Source organism: Triplophysa rosa, linkage group LG2 (genome assembly GCF_024868665.1).
Source record: "Triplophysa rosa linkage group LG2, Trosa_1v2, whole genome shotgun sequence".
In the NCBI taxonomy this organism is placed as follows: Eukaryota; Metazoa; Chordata; class Actinopteri; order Cypriniformes; family Nemacheilidae; genus Triplophysa; species Triplophysa rosa.
Genome location: NC_079891.1, coordinates 9,413,390 through 9,437,675, shown reverse-complemented (window position 1 = coordinate 9,437,675; position 24,286 = coordinate 9,413,390). Strand labels below are relative to the sequence as shown.

At 39.9% G+C, this 24,286-nt stretch overlaps 1 protein-coding gene across 1 annotated transcript in view; it reads right to left on the bottom strand.

The window, feature by feature from the left end:
- ank1a (ankyrin 1, erythrocytic a) overlaps nt 1–24,286 on the bottom strand; it is a 371,228-nt gene that overhangs the window by 144,602 nt on the left and 202,340 nt on the right. The window contains exons 31-36 of the mRNA XM_057351699.1: nt 14,689–14,785; nt 14,298–14,526; nt 13,980–14,108; nt 5,344–5,463; nt 5,158–5,242; nt 4,939–5,013 (exon numbers count right to left, since the gene is read on the bottom strand). Of these exons, the coding sequence (XP_057207682.1) occupies nt 4,939–5,013; nt 5,158–5,242; nt 5,344–5,463; nt 13,980–14,108; nt 14,298–14,526; nt 14,689–14,785 (735 nt within the window). The remainder of the gene's footprint in view (nt 1–4,938; nt 5,014–5,157; nt 5,243–5,343; nt 5,464–13,979; nt 14,109–14,297; nt 14,527–14,688; nt 14,786–24,286) is intronic.

Here is a 24,286-nt window from a genome sequence, read left to right as displayed (position 1 = left end):
TTCACAAACTAAATATGCAGACATTGAACTAATTATTTTTTTTATTTGTTTAACTTTGTGAACATTGCTTGAAGATTTCTTTTTCACTGTATTTATTGGCATTTTTATCAGACTGATTATTTGTTTAGCTTATGTATGTTTATTAATTGTCTAATTAAGCCTACTGATTTCTCAATTGATTTTAAATTTTATTTATTTATTTATTATTTATTGCATAAATAGATTCCCCTTATGAAATCCCTGCCAAATACTTTACAACACTTATCATTAGTTTAAAGATGCATTATGTAGGATTTTTTTCAGCTACTGTTTGTGAGCACAACATTCAAACTAGGCCCCTCCTCTCGGTGGAATACCACCAGAAGTGCACATCCCCTATCGTCAGCTAACTACTTATTACCAGGAATTACTTACAGGCTTCTGGATTGAAGCTAAATGCACAAGCTTGCAAAACACCTAGTATGTATACTGTCAGCACTTAATTTACAAACATGGATGTACAAAATTCATCTTGCAAAACTTTTGTTTTAGAAAAACATAAATAAGCTCAGAGTCAGTTCTACAGACCATGTATTTTTTTCTCAGTAGTAACAGGACTTTGTGTATACATAAACTGCTGTTACATACACTGCAAGACACATGCCGCTAGCAGATATATGCATATAGCAGATATATGGAAGCGCCCGCTTTGCTGAGGAACAAGCTTTTTCCTGATGTTTTGCTTCTGTATATTAGCATTTTTCAGTACTGCTTAACTGCTGCCCCGCACCCATCTGCACTTCATTATTGGCTGGGCTCTACACTCCCACCGGCCAATAACATTTGGGAACGAGATGTTGTGTTGACAGAATGGGGTTTGAACTTGAGAACCTATCATCTCTGATCGTACTTTTAAAAGGCCAATGATCTTGGAGAATGGCATGTGCATGCCAATCTCTACCCTATATATATGGGTATAAAGGAAGATGGCGTGCCCATCTACAGCTTTGTGCTGATTGACCCGGGAGATATCTTCTGGTCGCTGCAGCAGACGGTGAAGCGTTGAGGCATGAGATGTTCCCTTTCTGCCAGGCTCCCGACGTTGTGTCAACAGAATGGGGTCCTATAAGAAATGCCACAGCGCTGAGCCGCATCATGACCTCTAGCGGAGCAACACTGGCCCAGGTGTGTCACAGGTGAGCGTTTTCGCAATATCGTAACCTCCCAGTGGGTGTAGTAAGGCGTCACCTTGAGTATGTCAAACGATGAGAGGCTTTTACCATTGGCTGTCACAGGCGGAGGTCACAGGGTTACCAACAGGGGAAGCGTAGATTAAGAAATACGTCATATGGGATGACCCAGGTAGGGGAATAACTACGTATGGAGCACTAGCTCAGGTATAGGGGTTCACCTTCTTAAGGGATCTTCTTAAGCACCAGAAGAAGTGCTTAGAGTTAGATGGAATGCCTATACTTCACCCCGGTGGAAGGAAGTAGTGAAGCTAACACACTGACTCACCTGGTGAAGGGGAGAAGGCACTTTGCAGGCATACATCCAGCCGGCTGCTGGTCTTACTGTAGGTACCATTTACGACATGGACTGACACCGACTCAACACAAAGATTATAGAACCTCGCAAAGATGTTAAGCATAGCCCAGCCTGCAGCTCTGGAAATGTCTGCCAGCGCCCACAAGGAGACTACACCCTGTTCTGAGTGAGCTATCACTGCTAGTGGGCACAGGAGATCTTGCGAACGGTAAGCCATATTAATGGCATACACAATCCAGTGCACCAGTCTCTGTTTGGAGACAGCCCTCCCCTTTTGCTGACCTCCAAAGCAGACAAATGGCCGCTCAGAGCTTCTGAAGCTCTGCGTGCAGTACAAGCAGAGGTGCAGGGCACGTTAGGTCTTGAGACCGTCGTGAGACAGGTTAGTTTTACCCTACTGATGCCGTGTTGTTGCGACAGTAATCCTGCTCAGTACAAGAGGAACCACAGGTTCAGACATATGGTTTGTGCACTTTGAGGCACTGGCACGAGGCTACCATCTGCGGGATTATGACTGAATGCCTCTAAGTCGGAATCCCTCCTGAAGGCAGCTATACCGCAGCGCTGCGGGAAGCTCGATAGGCCATGGATAACCGGGGGCCCAGGGAGAGGTCCGACACGCGCCCTCCCTCTTCCGAGATGCACTGCAAGTTTGTGAGAGACCCGGTGCCAAATGACTTGTAGACAACCTTGGGTCCTCCCAGGGGGGAGCACCTGCAGGTTCACCACCTGGGCCGTGAGCGGATTGGTGAGAACTTTGGCCGGGGTCTCAGGATCACGTGAGAGTCACCCAGCCCAAACTTGAGGCACTTGTTGGACATAAAGAGTACCTGCAGATCCCCTACCCTCTTGATAGAGGAGAGTGGCACCAGGAGAGCCGTCTTCATCATCAGATGAGGTAGACCGGCTTCTCCCAGAGGCTCAAACAGGGCCCTACATTGGCCCTCGAGGACCAATGTGAGATCCCAAGAGGGTACAGAGCACGGTCGAGGTGGATTCAGCCTCCTCATGCCCCTCAGGAACCCGATGACCAGGTCATGCTGTCTGAGAGACTTACCCCCGACAAGTTTGTGATGTGCAGCAATGGCGGCAACATACATCTTGAGGGTGGAAAGGGAGAGGTGCAATCGAGTGTCTCCTGGAGGAAGGACAGCACCTTCCTGATCGCACATCTCTGTGGGTTTTCCCTTCGGGAAGAACACCAGGACGGGAAGAGGTGCCACTTGAAGGCATATAAGCATACAGGCATACAGCTCTGAGAACCAAGTCTGGTTCGGCCATTATGGCGCAACTAGCAGCACTTGATGCTTCGTTTCCCTGAGCTTGCACAGACTCACTGGTTGGAAGGCATACTTCCCCTTGTCGCACGTCCAGATTAGTACTAAGGCATCCCTGCCGAGGGGGGCATCGGTCAGGGAGTAACAAAGTGGGCAATGGGTGGTGTCCAGAGAGGTGAACAGAGATGCTTGTGCCTGCCCGAACTGCTCCCAGATAAGCTGGACAGCGTGGGGTGGAGTCTTCACTCTCTGTGGAACATGCCGAGAGAGCACATCGGTTGTCTGGTTGAGGTCGCCCGGGATGTGTGTGGCCGGCAGGGATTTCACCACCTGGTGACTCTCCAGAGGAGGAGGCGTTGGGCAAGTTGCGACATCTGCCATGAGCGAATGCCACCCTGATGGTTAATGTATGCTATGGCAGCTGTGCTGTCTGAGCGGAGCAGCACATGATTGTCCTGAATGAGGGGCTGAAACCTCTTCAGAGCAAGCCAAGCAACCAGCAACTCTAGTCAATTGATATGTCATAGCATCCGGGGCCCCGTTCAACGACCCGACACTGCACCCCAGTCGTGCAGGGAGGCTACTTTCATCACCACAACGTGCCTCGAAACCTGCCTGAGCTGAACCCCAGTTCGGAGAAAGTTTGCATCTGACCAAGGGGCTAAGGTGCCACGATACTTGGGCGTGATGGAAATACGCTTCGTGCTGGGATGCCACGCTCTCCAGGGAACACGAAGACAGGTGGTTCTCTGACATACCTGCCTATAGTTGTCGCTGCACAACGCAACCTCGAGTGGAGAATGCTGAAGTCTGCGAGATCGGAACGACGCACCATCGAGGTGAGTGCACGCCATGCTGAGAGAAACATCCAGGCAAGCTCTTTTCGTGACAGAGTGGGTGCCTGGCCACGAGAGTCCTGGTGCGACTCCGCAACGATGTAATGGCTAGGGTCATGCCCAATGTCGTCCTGGGTCTCCCTGGGCTTGCCCCATTAGGGTCGCTTCAATGTCTTCTTGGCGGGTTGCTGACAAGGGGTGGATGCCCTCCTCTGGTGCCCTATGTCCTCGGGGGGCGCCTGAGACAGGGCAGGTGCCGCTGAAGGGTGGAGCTGCTGGGGAGCCTGAAGGTTGCCGGATCATGGCAAGATGTGTTTGATTGCCTCTGTCTGATTCTACACCACCGAGAACTGCTGTGAGGAGTCCTCAACGGTATCCCCAAACATTGAGAAAACAGATCTTCTCGCAGTCACTCATCTGCAAAAGGTTCAACCAGAGTTGTCTCTTTTGGACCACGAGTGTGGACATCGTACGACCCAGTGCACACGCTCGGAGGGCGAAGTCAGTGGCAGTGCGGAGTTCCTGCATAAGAGCAGGGTCATGTCTTCCCTCGTCCAGTTGTTTCAGCACCTTGGCTTTGTGGACCTGCAGGATAGCCATGGCAAGGAGGGCGGAGCGAGCCTGAACCGCAGCAGCATAAGCCTTCGACATGAGTGCCGCAGAAAACATATATGCATTGGAAGGGAGCCTTGGTTGACCCCTCCAGGTGGCGGCGTCTGTGGGCATAGATGCACCGCTGAATGAATAGGCACGCCATCTTCCTTAATACCCGTTTTTATGGGGTAGAGATTGGCATGCACATGCCATTCGACAAGTTAATTGGCCTTTAAAAAGTATGATCACAGATGATAGGTTCTCAAGTTAAAACCCCATTCTGACAGACAGAAAGGGAACCAAAGGTCAATTTACAGAAACATTATAGAAATTTAATCAAATCTAAGGGAACCAAAGGTCAGCTCACAGAAACATTATAGAAATTTAATAAAATCTATTTCTGTAGACACAAATACCACCACACATTTCTAATAGGTCATAGGTAATGATTGAGAATTTTTTTTGCATGGGTCTTTTTTTAATGCTGCATAGCACACCATTAATGTAATCAGCAGATTCTGTAATGTTTAAAAGGTAGATTTGACATATAAATTTGGGCCTAAATGTACATAAATGACTTGTTTAAAAATGTTATAGTCTACATATGAGATAGGGGCAAACAGATATGATGCTTTGACAAAACGAAGCCAGTTGAGCATTACGCTTGTTAAGTCAAAGAAGAACATTCAAACCCACACACTCACCAGCCCAGCTCAGGCCTAGCTGTTCAGCTACTAAAGCCATCTTTAGCTCCGTCTTTTCCATGGCACTCAGTGATGCTGCAGAAACCAGACCACCATTGGCTCAAGAGTTCAAAAATCTGACGCTGCAGCTCACATCATATTCAAAGCAAGGTCAGGCAAAGGTTGTGTGATATTTGAGGGCATAACATGCAGAAGATGTCCGTGTGGGAGCAATCTTACCGACAACTGGCTCACTTAGAACGCTGTATCTTTCTCTTAGTGCCAAAGGAGTCAAAGTCTTGATTCGATCATCAATTCCTATGTTCTGTTACAAAAAAGGGGAAAATGCATTATTGGAGAATATAACTGTATATAATTATAGTGTAGTGGTAAAAAATTTTGTGGATATATTTTCCTTTGCATTACCTTAATGCATGGCGGCATGGTAACATTAAGGTTGCACAGCACGTGTTGATTGTCCTCATATTTGGTTGATTTGCGGAAGAAAGACACAAAGCCAGAGGGCTCTTTACTGCTATCTCTCACCTAAAAGAAAATGAGGTAGATACACTGGATCTCATCAAAGACTATAAAAACCAATAAAGGTTCATTTTTATTAGCTACTATGAATGGGAGAAAGCTACTGGCTGCTAATCAATTCTTATTTCTGCATCCTCGTGTCTTAGCTCCACCCCTTTAGGATACTAGGGAAGGACGCAAAGATGTGAGGACGGAAGGCTTGAAATTTTATATTGTTTTATAAACAGATTTGATAGTTAAGGTAGATAGAGCCTGAAGCCATCAGAGGAAATATTACACTTGTGCAGCTGGCCAGTGAAGCATTCATTAAGATACTTTACACTTTATAAAACTCCACACGAACAGCTTCAGTTATTCATTCACTGCAACTGGATGGGAAAAGCTGCAAAATAATCATTGTGTATAGTAGACCCTACTTCCATCCTGTGACAGAACCTCTGCTCAATATTAAAAACGTATCACTAGAATTAGGATATGTCCCAGAAGCTTTCAAGTTGGCAGTTATCAAGCCCCTTATAAAAGGGGCGCGTTACTGTAGTTTGGTTACTTTTTTGGTAACGGAAGTTATTTAACGCGTTATACTTTCTAAAATTGTAATTAGATTATAGTTCCAAGCCCAGGTAACTATAAGTTACAGCTGCGTTACATCTTTGCCGTTTTATCATTTATATTGTAAAAAGCGAAATAGCTTTTTCAAAGTCTGGATGCCTGCCTGTCTCACCCGCGACGTCATCGAACTGAAACCTATAAGAGCCTGCGTGGGAAGTACTACCAAAGCCACTCCATGGAAAGCCTGCCACCTTAAGCTAAAAACTCATAACGGCCAATGCTATCGCAGCGTATTGGGCAAAACGCAGGCAAGGAGACTAGACACCAGATATGATTGGCTGAGGTGCCTCTTGTGATCTATGTCAGCCTTTATGCTCCAGTTGTAAGTATTACAGACCCATACATCTCCCCATGACAAGATAATCTTTGGTACTACCAGCGAAAACAAACTTGGCATGGAGAGAGAAACGTATGCGTTCTGTAGCTGGAAATACAATCATTATTTTGAGTTAGTTTCTGTCAAAGGCAAGAACATTGTTGTGCATTGTCGGTCATGTGCAAAACCCCCTCTCCCGGGAAAAACAAGATGAAAGGGCAGTACAGCACGGTTAAACGAGTCGAGTGCCAGGCTGGTATTAGCAACATGTTATGTTTTGTCAGACAAGTTTTTGCTGTTATAGTCTAACGCTGTTATATTTGTTATATGACGAAGAAATCCTCATAGAAATATGCAGAAGCACCAGTTAAGATATACAAGTTATAAGAAACTAAGGAGAGACTTTTTACTTTATGGAGTATGCAGGTTTAGAAATACTATAGCTAACATATGAAAAAATGTTATAAGTTAAAATGTCAGTTTTATTATTATTATTATTTATGACAGGCTTTATTATGGAATAAGTAGAAAGAATGTATTAAAATAATTAAAGACAGGGTTAATTTAGTTTGTTGCGAGATAGAGTAAGCCCTTCCCAATAAAGTTTAGTCATCATGAGAATGCTAAAGAGGTTTTTCTTTTTTGAGGGGTGGGGGTAGTAATGTAACTAGTAGTGTAACTAATTACTTTTTTAAATAAAGTAATAAGACCAGTAACTTTTAAAAGGAGTAATCAGTAATCAGTAATTTAATTACATTTCCAGAGTAACTTGCCCAACACTGAATGGGTGGTATGATGCAATCACACTTTTTCAACTTTAGTTAGACCAGTCACAACAGACTGAGAAGTATAAGCTTGCAATATGGTAAGGGGCAGGACATTTCACAACAAGACCAATCACAACAGACTGGGTCAGAGTGCTTTGAAGGAGGGGATAAGCGTTTGGTAGAAATGGTCAAACATCCCGTGCTGGACATCCAACCCCGACCACATCCAAGTGTGATGTCAGAAGCCACAGATGTGTCCAATGTTACCTTGTGATTCCCCTTCCTTTTCAGGTATGAATGTGACGTCACCACACATAAGTCGTAGTAAGTAAGGATACCGTTTACGGGTCCAAGTCTTGTAGAAGATTTGCGCTAGCCATGTCATGTCAGATTCAGGTACTCTGTTGTTGTTGAAATAATGAATGTATATTACAAAAAAGAGTGATGATCCGCTATACCCTGAATATATCCAAAGTTTATTCAGCTCCAATGGGAAATATATCTGTGACCTCGAGACGTTTCTGAAAGGGACTTCCATCTTGATTTTGAATTGAGTGACGTGAATTGTATTTTTTTATCTTAAACTTAATCTGTTGAACCAATAAACATGTTACATTATCTACTTGTAAAAATGTTTACTCTAAGCTTTAATGTTTACTTTATGCTTTAAAGAGCAGGTTTCATGAATCTCATAAAATTACCGGCATTTCAGTGTGTAACGTAGCTTTCCTTCAATTTCGACGATCTGCAAAGTTGTTATTCCAAAAAGTCCATGATAAATTAAGATATTGGCTTCCAAAGTAAGGAGTCGACTCCGAACCGCCCAAACAAATCGTTAGGCTTTCGAATTTTTTGAGTGTAACATCGATACATCACAGTGTAACGCATCAGCACAATCCCCGCCTTCCCGCGAAACAGGAACACTCTGACCTGCCCACTAGCACTTCAGGTAGTGTTGAGTATACAACATGTCGAGGGGATGCTGTGTTTTGTGCTGTGAATGCAAATGTACTTTGTTTTCGCTGCCAAAGGATGACGATGTTAAGGATCAGTGGTTACATTTTTTTCCACGATACCACTGCAGTACAATTCCAAACTTGTGTAATGTTCTCGTCATTTTACCGACGACTGCTTCTCAAATTTTGGCGAGTTCAACGCGGGATTTGCCAGCCGCTTGTCAATACCAACTTTATTTGGACTAACAAGCGTCTCAGAACCACAAGCTGTAAGTATGATAAATACGTTATGTGTACATGTTAAATTGAGTGCTTACAATATACGTTAAAGTAATTCTGCTAATCCGTGTTGTACATTTAGTACAGCTGTAGGTTTCCAGGTAAACAACGTATAAGTTAACAGTGTTACAGTTTTAATAATCCAACTCTTACCTAATAATGTTGCGGTTATTGTAGACTGTTGTCGTTCTACATGTCGTAGTATTGTACAAACTGTATCCCTTTATCTTTTAGTCACGGTAGCACTTTGCTAACGTGTCTCACATTATGGTTTTGTCAAGTGTGCAAAGTTTAGCTATGGTCACGATTCCCTTCAAACAAAACGGTTTGCTTGTCATTATTTTAAAAACGGACTACAGCACTATATCATTTTATTATGTAAAGGTGTGTGCATTATCTTTGGAAGCTCTCGCTAACTTGCTCAGTTACTCCTCTCTGTATAATCAAAGTAATGATCAGCTTTTGGATAGAGCCGTTGTTGTTCTCCCACAGCTATGACGAAAAAAGATCAACAGAAAACAATAGTCTGAATGGTTTATGAAGATAAGTTTATGAAGAAAAAACTTGTGATATGGTAATACTGATGCCATTTTTACACACAGCGTCTTTGTTTACAAAAACCTTCCTGAGATAAGAACTGTGGTAATGGGCGTTTCGTTTCTGACACGCAGTGTATGAAGAAAGACCAATCACAACTGATTGGGCCAGTTGGCCAATCGGAGCACACTGGACTCGCGGTAGGGAGGAGTTTAGAGAAGCGGAAAATTTGAACTGCTTCGGAGGAATCGTTTAAGGATCTTTGAGAAATGGATAGATACTAAATGCTTATTTTAAGAAAATAGCACCGTTTTTTTTACGTTTGATGCATTTGAACATGTTGTTGGGGACTCTAATACAACATTAGGACACTTACAAAAACCTTTAAACCTGCTCTTTAAGCTTTGTCTCTCACAAATATATGATTGTATGGCTCAAGCTTTTAAATATGTCATTAATACTTAATTCAGTCATTCAGGTTCTATCTGACATTTTGGTCAAAATTGAGTTATTCACAAATTCTTATTCTGTGACGACTATTTTTCTATGACAACTTATTTATATAATGTGCTGACCAATCCTCTTATTATATAATAGTCATACGTGAGCAATATGAGAGTAAACGACTCGGTATGCTTTTAAATCAGCCGATCGTTATATGGTTAGTTTTGGCGCGGTGACACATGCCTGCACGTAATTGTGGTGTGCGTATTAGATGTTTTTACAATGACAGCTGAACTTCAGGGAGGAATTTAAACAGCCGCATAATTTACAACATGCTTTCATAACATAGTACAGCGCTTTGTATAACGATTGGCTTTATGATAATGAAGTAAGCGGGGGTGATTTAATAGCATACTGAGCCATTTACTCTCATATCGCATGCGTATGACTATCATAAGCTGAAAATTTGGAGCTCTGTACTCAAGTATCAAGGAATTGAAATCATGGTTAACAAACAATTCCTTGACTTTAAAGTCTAAAGACATTTTAGTCGGACCTAGTGACGCTTTTAATTCTGGCAATCATGACTTTGGTTCTCTAACAAAATGGGTGAACCCTAGTGTAAAAAGTTTAGGTTTCTATTTTGATACTGGTCAAAACAGATAAATGAGAGTGGTCAATTCGTGTTTTTTCCACCTTCTTTGTCACGGTTTGGGACAGAACCCAAGTGCAGGCAGACGAAGGGTTAACAAAAAATACTTTTATTAAATATAAATAAAAACCCACGATGGGGAAAACACGAATAACAAAACAAGAATGCAAACTAAAACTTCCCACAATGCAGACAAAACAAACAATATTCAAGAATCAAATAATAAGTTCAAAACACGACTGGGGAACGGCAAACAGGAACAAGGTAAACAGGAACAAGGTAAGCAGGAACAAGGTAATCCACAAGACGACACGACGCAGGTAGTCACGAAAGGCATACAATGAACTGACAAGGGATAGTGAAACAAGGGAGTTTATATGGTGGAACACTAACAAGGGATGATGACGCAGGGAGGGTGACGGGCAGGTGACGGGAATCAAACACTAATGGGACACTAACGGAGAAACAAGGGGGCAGGGCCACCGGCGAGAATGCATGACATGTCAAAACAAAACAATGCCATGCTACTCTCCACATTAAACACGAGGGTCTGTCATGATCCTGCCACAAGACTCGAAAATCATGACAAGAAGAGGTAGGACCATGACATTCTTTGCCTGGCCAAAGTCAAAACTTTTCTGTCAAGAGAAAAATTTGAAACACTCATTCATGCTTTTGTTTCTTCTCGGTTAGACTCTTTATTATAGAATAAATCTGTCTTCTTTGGAGCGTTTACAGTTGGTCCAGAATGCAGCCGCCTGGCTAATGACTGGTACGTGCACATTTTGCCTGTTTTGCTATCGTTGCAGTGGCTTCCCATTAAGCTCAGAGTGGATTTTAAATTAATACTTATTTTGGTGTATAAATCGTTACATAATCTCGCTCCTGTTTATCTCTCAGTGCGACTGCGTAGGTCGAGACTTTAAAAATGTTATCCATTTCAAGGTCTAGACTGAAGCACCGGGGTGATTGCGCTTGCCGGCCCAACTTTATGGAACAACCTTCCGGTAGCGATCTGAACACCATCCTCTTTGTCTGATTTTAAATTCAAGATCAAATCGTATTTACTTGATCAAATTGTGATGTGAAAGTTTTGTCAAGTTTTGCTCTTGTTGCATTATTTAATCACATTTCCGATTTGTATTATTTTTAGGTAACTTTTTACAGACATGCTCAAATTTGTTGGTACCCTTACAGCTCATTGAAAAATGCTCTATTCCTCCTGAAGAGTGATGAAATTAAAAGCTATTGTATCATGTATACTTGCATGTCTTTGGTATGTCATAGAGTAAAGCAAAGAAGCTGTGGAAAGAGATGAATTATTGCTTATTCTACAAAGATATACTAAAATGGCCTGGACACATTAGTTGGTACCCCTTAGAAAAGTTAATACATCATCGGATTATAGTGATATTTCAAACGAATTAGTTTCTTTAATTAGTATCACACATGTATCCAATCGTGTAGTCATTCATTCAGCCTATTTATATGGAGAAAAGTAGACACTGTGCTGTTTGGTATCATTGTGTGCACCACACTGAACATGGACCAGAGAAAGCAAAGGATAGAGTTGTCTGAGGAGCTCAGAAATAAAATAATAGACAAGCATGGTAAAGGTAAAGGCTACAAGACCATATCCAAGCAGCTCAATGTTCCTGTGACAACAGTTGTTTGTTGTGTATTACAAGTGTATGGTACATGGTTTGGTTTGGTTTATTTCTTATAAAGCACATTTCTGCTGCCACACGGGCAGCCCAAAGTGCTGTACAATACATCAGATAATCATACATACAAAAAAAAGAAAAAAAAATGAAATTAAATGGACAAAGCCAGACAAACAATAGAAAATGGAAACGCAAAACACCAAGCTCCAATCGTCTACATACAGAAATACATTAAGACAAAACAGATGTTACAGCTCTCCTAAGCCTGTTTAGAGTGCCGCAATACTTTACCGGAGCCTACTTAATCAGGATACAACGACATATTAAGAAAATGCTTAGTCAACGCGGATTTGAAGGCAGAGAGAGATGGAATTGTAGCCAACCTCTGTGGGTACGGCCGCAAGAGCAAAATCGACCCCAGATTGAACAGAAGGATATTGCGAATGGTAGAAAAAGAACCAAGGAAACTGCCAAAGAGATACAAGCTGAACTCCAAGGTGAAGGTACGTCAGATTCTGATCGCACCATCCGTCGCTTTTTGAGCAAAAGTGGGCTCCATGGAAGATAAAGATAAAGGCTTTTGAAATAAAAACAAAAAGCCAGACTGGAATTTGCTAAAATTCACATTGACAAGCCACAAACCTTCTGGGAGAATGTCCTTTGGACAGATGAGTCAAAACTGGAGCTTTTTGGCAAGTCACATCAGCTCTATGTTCACAGACAAAAAAATCAAGCTTTCAAAGAAGTGAACACCATATCTACAGTGAAACATGGAGGAGGCTCGGTTATGTTTTGGGGCTGCTTTGCTGCATCTGGCACAGGGTGCCATGAATCTGTGCGAAACATACTGCCCAGTGTCAGAAAGCTCTGTCTCAGTAGCAGGTCATGGGTCCTCCAACAGGATAATGACCCAAAACACACAGCTAAAATCACCCAAGAATGGACAAGAACAAAACATTGGACTATTCTGAAGTGGCCTTCTATGAGTCCTGATCTGAATCCTATAGAACTATGGAAAGAGCTGAAGCTTGCAGTCTGGAGAAGGCACCCATAAAACCTGAGATAGCTGGAGCAGTTAGACCAAACTACCTGTTAACAAGTGCAGAAGTCTCATTGAGAGCTACAGAAAACTTTTGCTTGCAGTGATTACCTCTAAAGGTTGTGCAACAAAATATTAGGTTAGGGGTCCCATCATTTGTGTCCATGACTTTTTCATTAGTTTTATTATTTACAATATTATGTTGAATAAAAAATCAAAAGCAAAGTCTGATTTCTATTAAATATGGAATAAACAATGGTGGATGCCCATTACTTTGGTCAGTTTCAAGTTATTTCAGATAAAATTGTGCATTCTTCGTTTTTTGTGGAGGGGTACTAACAAATTTGAGCATGTCTGCATGTCTATCAATCCCTTTTCTTAATTACCAGTCTGTTATCCTGTTTTTTTATTTACTATGTACAGCACACTTTGGTCAGCCTATGGTTGTTTTTAAATGTGCTATATAAATAAAGAAAACAAACAGTCAAAGAAACATTCTGTCAGTTGCTAACATTCTTCCAAATATCTGCTTTTGTGTTCAACAGAACAAAAACATTATGAGTACATTTTGAGTAATTATTAGCAGATTTTCTTATTTTTGGTTGGAGTATCACTTTAAGGGAATATTTCCATGATTCGGCACAATATGATTGGAGGTTGACACAAACACACAGAGATAACATTTCAAAAGAGTGCACAGTTACTGTTCTCATATACTGTGTCAGCAGTAAAGAGACAGTCGTTGTGCAAATTGCAAACTGATATTTAGATTTATTCATTTGGCAGACGCTTTTATCCAAAGCGACTTACAAGTAGGAGTACGAGTAGGAGTAGTCAACACGCAAAACAGAAACGTTAGTTTACAAGGCCATGCTTCTTGGAGGATTAAAGCTGGAGTAAGCAAAGGAGAGAATGAACAACACAATTTTGTTTTTAGACAGTTATTGGTTATTCAAATAAATGTGGAACAGGTATGTTTTGAGCTGTTTTTTGAAAGTGAAGGATGCTGCTATGTATTTACAATAAATTGTGCATAATTACATATAACTAACCCTAAACCACACCCTAATCCTAACCCTATAGTAAGTACATGTAGTTAATTATTAGTATTCCGTACTTAAATGTATAACTACACTGTAACAAAGGCTCCTTAAAATAAAGTGTAACCAATTATCTTATTCGGAAAAATTAATATAGACAGAAGTGTGTCTTCAGTAACTGTACTGTATGTGGATTCACAAAAAAATGGGTGTGACAACCTTGACAGACACAGGTAGTCTGTTGTCTCTGAAGGCTTGGAAGCCAAAACAGCGTGACTGTTGGGCAGCTTTTCTGATAGGGACCAAGTTTCCTGAACACTCCAAGTACAGCGGCATACCCTCCATTACCTACAGAACATATGCCAACTAAGAAGTTATAGCAGATGGTTTTAACATTTAACACAATTTATAAGCAGAATAAAGCGTTAAGTAATCACAATATTAAAGTGAAAACGTCAACATGAAACATCCTATAAGATATATCTTATTAAGATGCATCTGCAGAAGTATGAAATAAAACATATTATAGCATATAACCTCAATGTCTCTGCTACGGGCCACTTCAGTGAAGTTTTCATGCTGCTCCAGCGTTTTGTCCATTTTGTCATCAGTCATGCAGTAACATCGGAGTCGACCATCTCGTGATTCATTCATCTTTGCAAAAACCACAAACTTGGCCATGTACGGCACAGCTGACAACTCGCGGTAAAGAAGGTTGGCAAAGGACACAGCTTCTGCAGTCCGAGGGCAATCTGCCAACCAAAACCTATTATGTGAGAAAGCACAACATATTTTAAGTAGGATTTGTGAAGAGACAAAAAATAAGGACAAAAAATAAATATCAATAGGAAGGACAGATAATAAAACATTTTGAGTTAATCATACATTTACAGAATAAGCCATTGACAACCCAAAATCATCCTCTTACCGAGCAGACACATTGGTGGTGAAACTGGCACAATCATTGGCATATAGGAGTTTGGTGGTTCCAGTTATATCTTCCCATTGAGCAGGAGCTGTGCCACCTATGACATGTAGAATTTAAATATTTTGATCAAATTGAAATTCTTAAAAAAAAAAGTAATATAGGGTAATATAGAGCTTTAGAATGGCCAAATGTTAAATCACATCAGTGGGTCATAAAAATACCCCTACTCCCCTACGCACGGTTGCCCTAAACTACAAGCGCGATCGTCTAGGGAGGAATTTTAAGGGATATTTCACCCAAAAATTTATATTATGTCCACATTTAATTTAATTATCCTCAGATTGTTCCAAATCTGCATAAATGTCTTTGTTCTGCTGATCACAAAGGAAGATATTTGAAAGAATGTCAGATCTCATGCCCCATTGACTCCCATAGTATTTATTGTCCCTACTATGGCAGTAAATGGGGAATTAGATCTGACATTCTTCCAAATATATTCCTGTGTGTTCGGCAGAATAAAGAAATTTATATAGGTTTGGAACCTTCTGAGGGTGAGTAATTGATGACAAGAGTTTTCATTTCTGGGTGAAGTATCCCTTTAAACAGTCATCATTTATGTCATGCTTTCAGTTTGCACCAACACTGCCCCTTTCCAAACCAAACCGTACTCGAGCCAGAGCCAGTCCATGTTGCGTAGGGCCCCTGGACCACCAGGGGCCCCCCTTAAGTACCAAATAAAATATATTGATATAATATAAAATATAATACATTGTAATGCTTCAGCGATTGTCTAAGCCATTGTTAGATAACAACCTTAGAGCAACAAGCGCAAACGACCACGAGGTGTCACCGTGGAGATGGGTGTCGGAATGTTTCGAAGCCTTTGATTCACATCTGATTCAACTGTTTCATTGTTTCACGAAGCCTCGCTCTGCCTGTCACTATCCACTGAAAAATAGTCTGAACTAGTGAAATGGGAAAACGACAACTAACGATGCGACAACTAGACCAGACCACGAAAAAAAACAAAGAACAGTTTATATAGTGTCCAAGTAATGTGTGTCAGGTGCGGATGAAATCAAGGTGGCTGGCGGGGTGCAGTGCACGCGGGGGAATGAAGTCCTTGGGGTTAAAAATCCGGTGAATGTGAACGGGAATGGCCGGATCCACCAAACAACATAAACAAAGACTAAATAAGCAACACTCAACTGCCCATCACTCGGCTCAGAACTAGACTATTCTCTCACGAGATTGTCTTTAGGTGCTCCTGTAGTAACATAGTCCGTTAGCTCCTTCTACTGGGCAGCTCTATATGATCTCTTTACAAAAATATATACACATATATTCACTCATGATGGTTTCTGTGTTTAAACTACTTTACAGGGTGAACATGTACAGTATAACTAGGCCTAGGTACAAACATATACATTTACTGTCCCGAACTGAGTGATTGGTAATATGATTCCATTATCTATTGCTGCCGTTTTGTAACTCTACATTCAGTAACTGGATGACTTAGCACTTTGTATTTAGTTTGATATTTAAATGTGTGTTATTTGCGCTCAGATTTGTGTCTTGCAACGTTTACATTGTTACGTGCCAGCGACTAGCATTTAAAGAAGATTATTTACTGCTATTTCAGTGTTATTGTTGATATTTCATGTGAAGTGACACAGCTGGTACTTTAAACATACAGCCTAGCTAATGACAGTTTCATATAAAGGTATATTTCTGGCAGCGCATACATATTTCTACCTTGTAGATTAAGTGTGATAACTTTCTAGCTGTTTGTGTATTTAATTTCATTATCTGCATTCAGTGGTTGTTGTATTTGACTAATAGTTCTTGTTCATGTTTATTATTCTGTAGAACCACATCTTTATCCACCTGCAATAAAGAAGATTTATATTAAAGAGTACATAACATGAGATCATGAAAATTACATTTCAGGCAGTGTGTAACTTTGCTGTGTTTGAACGAGAAGGGGTGAAATCAAATGGACAACCTGAAGGTTTGAGACATGCAATAATACTTTTACAGGCATTAAAATCAAACCTACTCCATGTAGCTGGACAGCTTGTAACCTCTGAGGAGACATGTAACAACAAGTCTGCGATTTTAACTTGACTATCTTGTCAACAAAAAAGAAAGCAAAATTTAGACTGATCATTAACTCATCATCATTATTAGTGGTATCTGTCACCGGAGATACAATTTGAAGACATAATTGTAAAAGACAAATGTTTCTTCATTCAGGTTTTGTTATGAACATAGTTAGGACTGAAAAGACATAGGACTTAAAGAGAAACGAATGTGCGAGAGCTTAATGGCTGTATTTCCAAACTTTGACATTCGATGATTATGCACAGTATTTAAGGAAAATATATTTAATATTTATTTACACTGTGTTCTGCATTTATTGTATTTGATGCTGTCCCTATTCAGTCGGATTATCTCCTCCTCATGCGCTCATAGTGTGATGGTGAGACAGCGCTGATTAAATATTTAGATTGAATTTTTATTTGGGATTTGAGTTGGATTTTACAAGAAGGTGCATGAAACAATTATCACTCAATACAAGGGCAAATAATTTAAGATTTAATCTTCATGATAATGTGGATCTTTAACGGATATGAGGTCAAATTAAATGTGTGTGAGGCATTAATGTTAATAATCATTTTTATCACACTTACTTTCTGCAATCTAAGTTCACTAACTCACCATTTGTGTCGCCCCTTGTCTCCAGAATGTGTGTACGCATGGGTCAGAGTTTTCTTACAGGTGCGCACATTCTCCCATCAAGTTTGTTTTTAATAGATCACAACCTTTGTGTGGAAAGTGGCGCACGCACGTTTCCAGCCCCATTTTGTGCGTACGAAATGTTTATAAATGAGACCCCTGGTGATTACTGTGGATAAGGATGCCCGTGCTTCCTCAGACCTTAGACCAGATGATGTTCGTCCACGCCGGCAAAGGCATCATCCCATCTGGCTAAAAGAGTATGAAGTCGATCTCCCACGTCCAGTAGCATTTGACCAACCAATTCAGCTTTCCTTGGGAATATAAAGGATAAAGGCTGATATATGGAGAGATTCGCTGAGATGACGCCTCTCCACATGCATCCCAGCTCACAAAATTTTAGCACAGAAGTCATGGAGAGAATGCCCTTAGCCTCAGAACCTGTTCCCCTCTATGAGAGCACCCCCAAGCAATACAGTATAAGCCTCAGCCTATGTTACAAGCAGCTGCAGGAGGATAACAGGCGGTTACATCAGACTGTATTGGATATGCAGCATCGCATGGACACTAGTGGAGCATTCACAACTAAGCCTCTGCCGCAGTTAGCACCTGAACATTCTACCAGTGTCAGTATGCAGCATTCAGCTGTTCTTGATATACCACCTCAGTCTGTTCATCAATCAGCACTCAAGCAGGAAGACTGGCCAACACCCCCTCTCTCGGGGTTCAAGATGGGGTCTAGGAGACTTTAGGAGTTCTCGGTGTGTTACGGCTTGGGGCTGCGGGTTGAGAAGTCTGAGAATCTCAGAGAGGGCTTGATCGTGTCGCTGAATGGCCGTAGTCTGCTCAAACAGCCCAGCAAATATACCCTCGACACTGGGACTGGGTTGGGGTTCTTCTGCTGGGTTGGATTCCATGGTACAGTCTTGCTGTGACAGGTTGCCTGGAGGGGGGATCGAACCCGGGTACCTGGCATTCAATGTGTGAGGTGTAACTCATATGGTGGTTTTTCTAGACATATTATTGACTTTTCTTATATTCTAAATATATTACTGAGTTTTCTTATATAAAATAGCTTTCTTATTTAAAGAATACATTTAAAGGAAGTTATAGAGTTCATATACTTCTCTGATCTTAACAAGGGCTATGGGCCTCATGTATGAGTTTGAAAACTTGAACACCTGCGTACACACCAAATATCTTCTCACACTAAGACAGGAACTGCACATACACCACACACACTTTTGTAGAGAAGTGTAATTAAGAACGTTGGGTTGTTTATCATTATCACACTAAACCATGAGTTCATTTTTAATAAAACCAAGGTTAAATCATGTATCGTCCGAAAGCCCCCGGAAAGGTGTCAAGATAAAGAGCACATGATATACGTATGTGTTATTGCACATGATATACGTATGTGTTATTGAGACGTCCGAAAGCCCCCGGAAAGGTGTCAAGATAAAGAGCACTTGATATACGTATGTGTTATTGCACATGATATACGTATGTGTTATTGCACATGATATACGTATGTGTTATTGAGATGTCCGAAAGCCCCCGGAAAGGTGTCAAGATAAAGAGCACATGATATACGTATGTGTTATTGAGAGCGCTCCCTACAATTAAATCCTAATATGGTAGGCCGGAGATCTTAATATGGTAGGCCGGAAATATAACTGTAGCAAGTGCAGGATGAAATATAACTGTAACGAGGCATAAGGTTATGGGCTAATAAAAATAAGTGATGTCATGTAAAAACTGGTTGGTAGAAGATGAGGTCAGGTAAAACCTGATTGGTTTGAACTGTGATAACAACTTGAGAACAATGTATAAAAGATGGAGTCAGACATGTATTCGTTGGGCATCTACAGATGAACTCTGTGTGTCTCACTTTGCTTGCTCGAGCAAATAAAGATTGAAACCTCTGGAAACCTGGCTCTCTGGTCTTCGTGAATTCTTTCAACATTGGCTGACCGACTTTTCGCCACGACATAATGGTGACCCCGACGTGATCCAGGTTAGAGGGCAGGAGGCTGACGATCATGATGGGTAAGCCAGACAAGCTGACCGCACAAAAAAGGGCCCTAAAAACAGGTGAGCATATTTGCTTTGTAGAAAGTTTCGTGCGGTCCGCTAAAGGTAAACCCTGAATGTCGTTGGTCCTTGTAAGCCTCTCCTAAATTGAACAAAAATTTTAAATTGATGATAAGTATTACACTAAGTTTGCTGAAATTTGCAGAGATCCAGGTTTTTGAGGTATGTCTTATGTTTTGTGTTTTGTGTGAAAGTGTTTGAAGAGTGAATGAATACGTGCCGCGGAGCCAAGGGGCCGAGCGTAGATATCGAAGCGATATAAAACGGGTCACATTGCAGGCAGTGTGCCACGACAGTGGGTCGTGTTGCGCCAAGAGGGCAGGAAAATCCCGTTCAAGGAGAACAGGACACGTCGAAGGGACGTTGCCACGGAGAGCCGTGTAGAGGCTGGATGCAGCCTAAATCCTGTTTAGGTAACAGGTCACGTAGGGTGAATGTGTTGTAAAATATTTTAAGTTTAGTGTGTGTCGTAATATATTTTAATTTTGTTGTGTGTTGTAATATTCGCAAAAGTGGTCTGAGAAGTGATGAAGGGAGAGGAAGTCTCAGCCGGTAAGATTTTGTCTCTGGAGAAAAAAGGTGGGGGTTTGAAGCCTCAGCGTGTAAGTAAACCTAAGAAAAGTGATTTATTTGACGTGTGAAGAGGCCTTGAGAATGGGAGATAAGAATGGGAGAGACCAGAATGCTGATGTAAAAAATAAACTGTGTTGCGTTAAGTAAAAAGTGAAAAGATATTGTTGTTTGTGTTTTGTGAATTTCTTTTTCATGATATAAATGTTTTGAAGGGCGCATGGCTGAAGCTGAGATGTTGGATGAGGAAAGTTTACACTCATACTTTAGGAGAGTGAGAGAGAGAGAGAGCGAGGAAGAGCCTGAAGGGCACTATGTGTGTGCGAAGCCAAGAAGCGGTTGAGAGAGTGAGGGTCTATGTGTGTGTGTGTGTGTGTGTGTGTGTGTGTGTGTGTGTTTGTATGAGGGCTCAGAGAAATCCATGGATGTGTGAGTGTGTAGCCAGGGAGTGAATGAGAGCGAGAGAGAGGTGGAATTGTTTTTGCCTTTGTGTGTTTGTGCGCGCGAGTGAATGAGAAGAGACAAGAAGCAGTTGATCCGAGAAAGTGAAGTTTTGACTTATTCCAATGATTTTATTTTTATTCTTTATTATTTTATATAGTTATATGGACGTCCTAGTATAAATAATAATAATTAACTTAGATAATAATGATAATAATATAGTGCACATTTATTATCATATACAGTATATTGCTTAAGACATATTGATATAAGATTATAATAACAAACAGTTATTTGGAAATTATTTACGCACAATGCATATTTTTAAGCCTATAATGAACTGAGGGCTTCAGTGATAAGGACTGTATGAACTTATAATTATAACAGCCTTTAAATATGAGATATTTGAAGAGTACCTGAAATATGAAATGGGTTGGATTTGAACAGAAATAACGGCAAAGGAAGATAAAAATATGTTTTTATGAATAAGTTCTACAGCCCTCATCTAGTAATCCTTGTGCTCCAAATAATTATAAATTAATAAAACGTTATATTTAAAAATTAATAATAATGATTAACATCTATAATGTACGTATCTGAGAGGTGCACCTTCTAAATCTCTCTTTAATGAACCATCATATGTAAACCAACAGAATTACAAACTTAAGCTTTATTAAATGCTTACAGGCAGAGTAATGCCATTATGTTATTTAAGAGGCTCTTATGAAGGAAAAAATTTTTGGAACGGTTGCAAGATTGAATTAAGAATTTATGAGACAATAAATTGTTGTGTATAAAGCTATATATTCACAGTAGCACAGACGAGGACCTCAAGAGAATAAGACCAATAGTTCCTGAGGAAGCTTTACCAACAATCGACTTCACAATTGTCGAGTGACATCACCAGATGGACACATGCTGTGGGAACTGACAAAGTGTGAGAGACAGTTGACCACTGCAATTCATGATGAGGGGTATACAGTAAATGGACACATTTCACAGTGAGTCAATCTGATCTAATTCATTACGTGGTAAAGGGTTTGTTAAATATTGGGACAATTGGATCAATAATTTTTAATCAAATTCATAATAGAAAATATTTTTCTGACCTGATTTCTAGACTTTCATAGACCTAAGATTTTATTTTCAACAATACATTCAGTAATAAATCTGAAGTCAAGGTTTTTTGAGAGCCGTGTGCTGAGCTCTGTGAGAATTTTTTAAATTTCTGTTGATAAAGTGAGTGCTATCAGTTCTTCTTTCGCTTCACGGCTCCCAAACCTGTCTTTGAATATTTGGGCACTGGTGTGGTTCCAAACTGATATAAGCATGCGGTTGTTCAGCCTTTGCTTGAGAAGTAAGGTTTGGATGAGAGCTGCGTTAATAACTTTCGGCCTGAACAAAGTGATCTTTTCTCTCAAAACTTTTAGAAAGTCATGTCACAATTAATCCCGTTTTAGAATATAGCTAATTTATTAGAATCCATTTAGAATCTGGATTCACTGATTTCCATAACACAGAGTCCGCCTTGTTGAGAGTGTTTAATGTAGTTTTGCATAATAGACTGGGATTTGACATTGGTCGACCGCGGAGCCGCATTGTCACTAAAGTTTAGCGTCGTTTACTTAAACAATAAATACGTTCTATTTAAATAGTTTTCTAAACTGTTCTTCATTGTTGTCACTCTCATTACTAGACTGTCTATTGCTGTCTACAGCAAGATCATTTTTCTTATAAATACACCAGAATATACAATTAGCCAATTAGTATTACTGTATGTTTAATGGCATCTAAAATCTGGATAAAAATGACTTTTATATACATACATATTTATGCCTAAAATTTTAAAACTATTGTATGTAGGACAGAGTTATTAATAGACCTTTATAACAGTGCAGCCTTAATATAACTTTAGCATAATCATGTTTTAAAAAGCCTAATAAACTGTGACCCTGTCTATCCACAACATGACAGGACTGTTGTCACCTGACCTGACATAATAATGCATTAATACATTTCATATGAGCACATTGCTAAGATATAGCTTACTACAAATTCCATAAACAGATGCAATTAGGAGAATGTTTAAGTGGCTTACTTTGGTTTGTTTAATCTTTATATCATGTTCATGATATAGATTTTTATTGCCTGAAACAGCTGTACTGATCACTAACGGTTAGACAGAAACATTATTTTTAGATAATAATTTAAAAAATGGATATAAAATAATATATAATAAATGCATATGAAACAATTGGTTGCATGATATTCAACTATATTTAGCTATCCTCATAGATAAAAACAACTAACGTTTAAGTTGGAATAAAGCCAATCATTAAGCAATGTGGTTTAATGTGGAACTCAACGAAGGCAAAACCTATCCTATTGGCGATACATTGCAGAAAATAAAACTTAACCATTTGTGTACCACAAACTGAGCTATTTTTCAAAATACTATTGTAAAAGATTTTTCATTTCAGTTAAATGATTCCTGGATAAATAAATGTTGAATAACATAAGTAATTAGTAAAAAACACAAGGCACGGACATCAGTGGTTATATATGTGTAGATTAATTGTTTGTTTGAAATTATTGATAAGGACCATTTAGTGTTTCCTGATTATTGGCAGGGACCCGTTCCTACCCAAAGGGGAATGAAAACAATAGCCTATGCATTTTGATTTATTTTATGACAGGCCAACATGCCGCTTACCAGCTTTGATATCGCTTTACATCTAGGTTCCGTTTCTAAACATTAGTTAGCCAACAATGGGTAATACTCATACAGCAGTTCTTCATCTCAATAGTTCATGTCAACGGATTTAATAAATATTTAAAAACCATTTAAATATTAACTGTCTATTAGTTAGAATTTATCAATGAACTAACACGAATAAACAACTAGATTAGTATAGGTTTCATCTAGTATTTATATAGGTTATGTGGAAGAAATATTTTTTATCAATTATGGGTCATTTCCAAACTTAAATTGTTTTTAACTTTTCAAGATCTGGAGAAGGTCATTCATGCTTTTGTACCTCACGTTTAGACAGATGTAATTTGCTGTACTCAGGTCTCCCTGAGTCTTGGCTTTCACGCCTCCAGCTGGTAGAAAAATGCAAATGCAAGGCCAGGGGCAAAGAAATATGACCAGGTCATTCCAATTTTAGTTTTGCTTCATTTAGTTTCTGGCCCAGCTTAAAGTTCAGTACAAGATTCTGTTGTTATTAGTTTTAATGACCAAGCACCATCATATTTGAATGATCTTCTTATCCCTTTGTCATCTTCCAGACTTTTAAGATCCATTGACAAGGGCTTGTTACATGTCCCCTGCTGTCGGTTAAAATCTAAGGGTGACAGAACTTTCTGTCCATCATTTGGGAACCAACACCTTCTGGACATCCATCTTGCATCTTCCATTATTGTTTCTAAATCGAGGATGAAAACTTATCTTTTCTCATTGGAATTTTAAAATTATTTTATTTCATTTTATTGCTGTCTGTTTTGTCCGATTGTTAATTGATATTTTATTTTACATTGAACAGCACTTTGGATAGTTCTGTTATGTGGAAATGTGTTATATAAATACAATTTACTTACTTACTCCCACTGGAAAAATCACTTAAACAGGTTTTAAAATATTTTATTAAGTTCATATAGCTGTTTATTTTGGTGATATTTATTAAGCACTGAAATATTCTTCCAGAGTGTGAGGATCTGGTTTATCTGGATTCAGTTGTTCAACCATGAAATA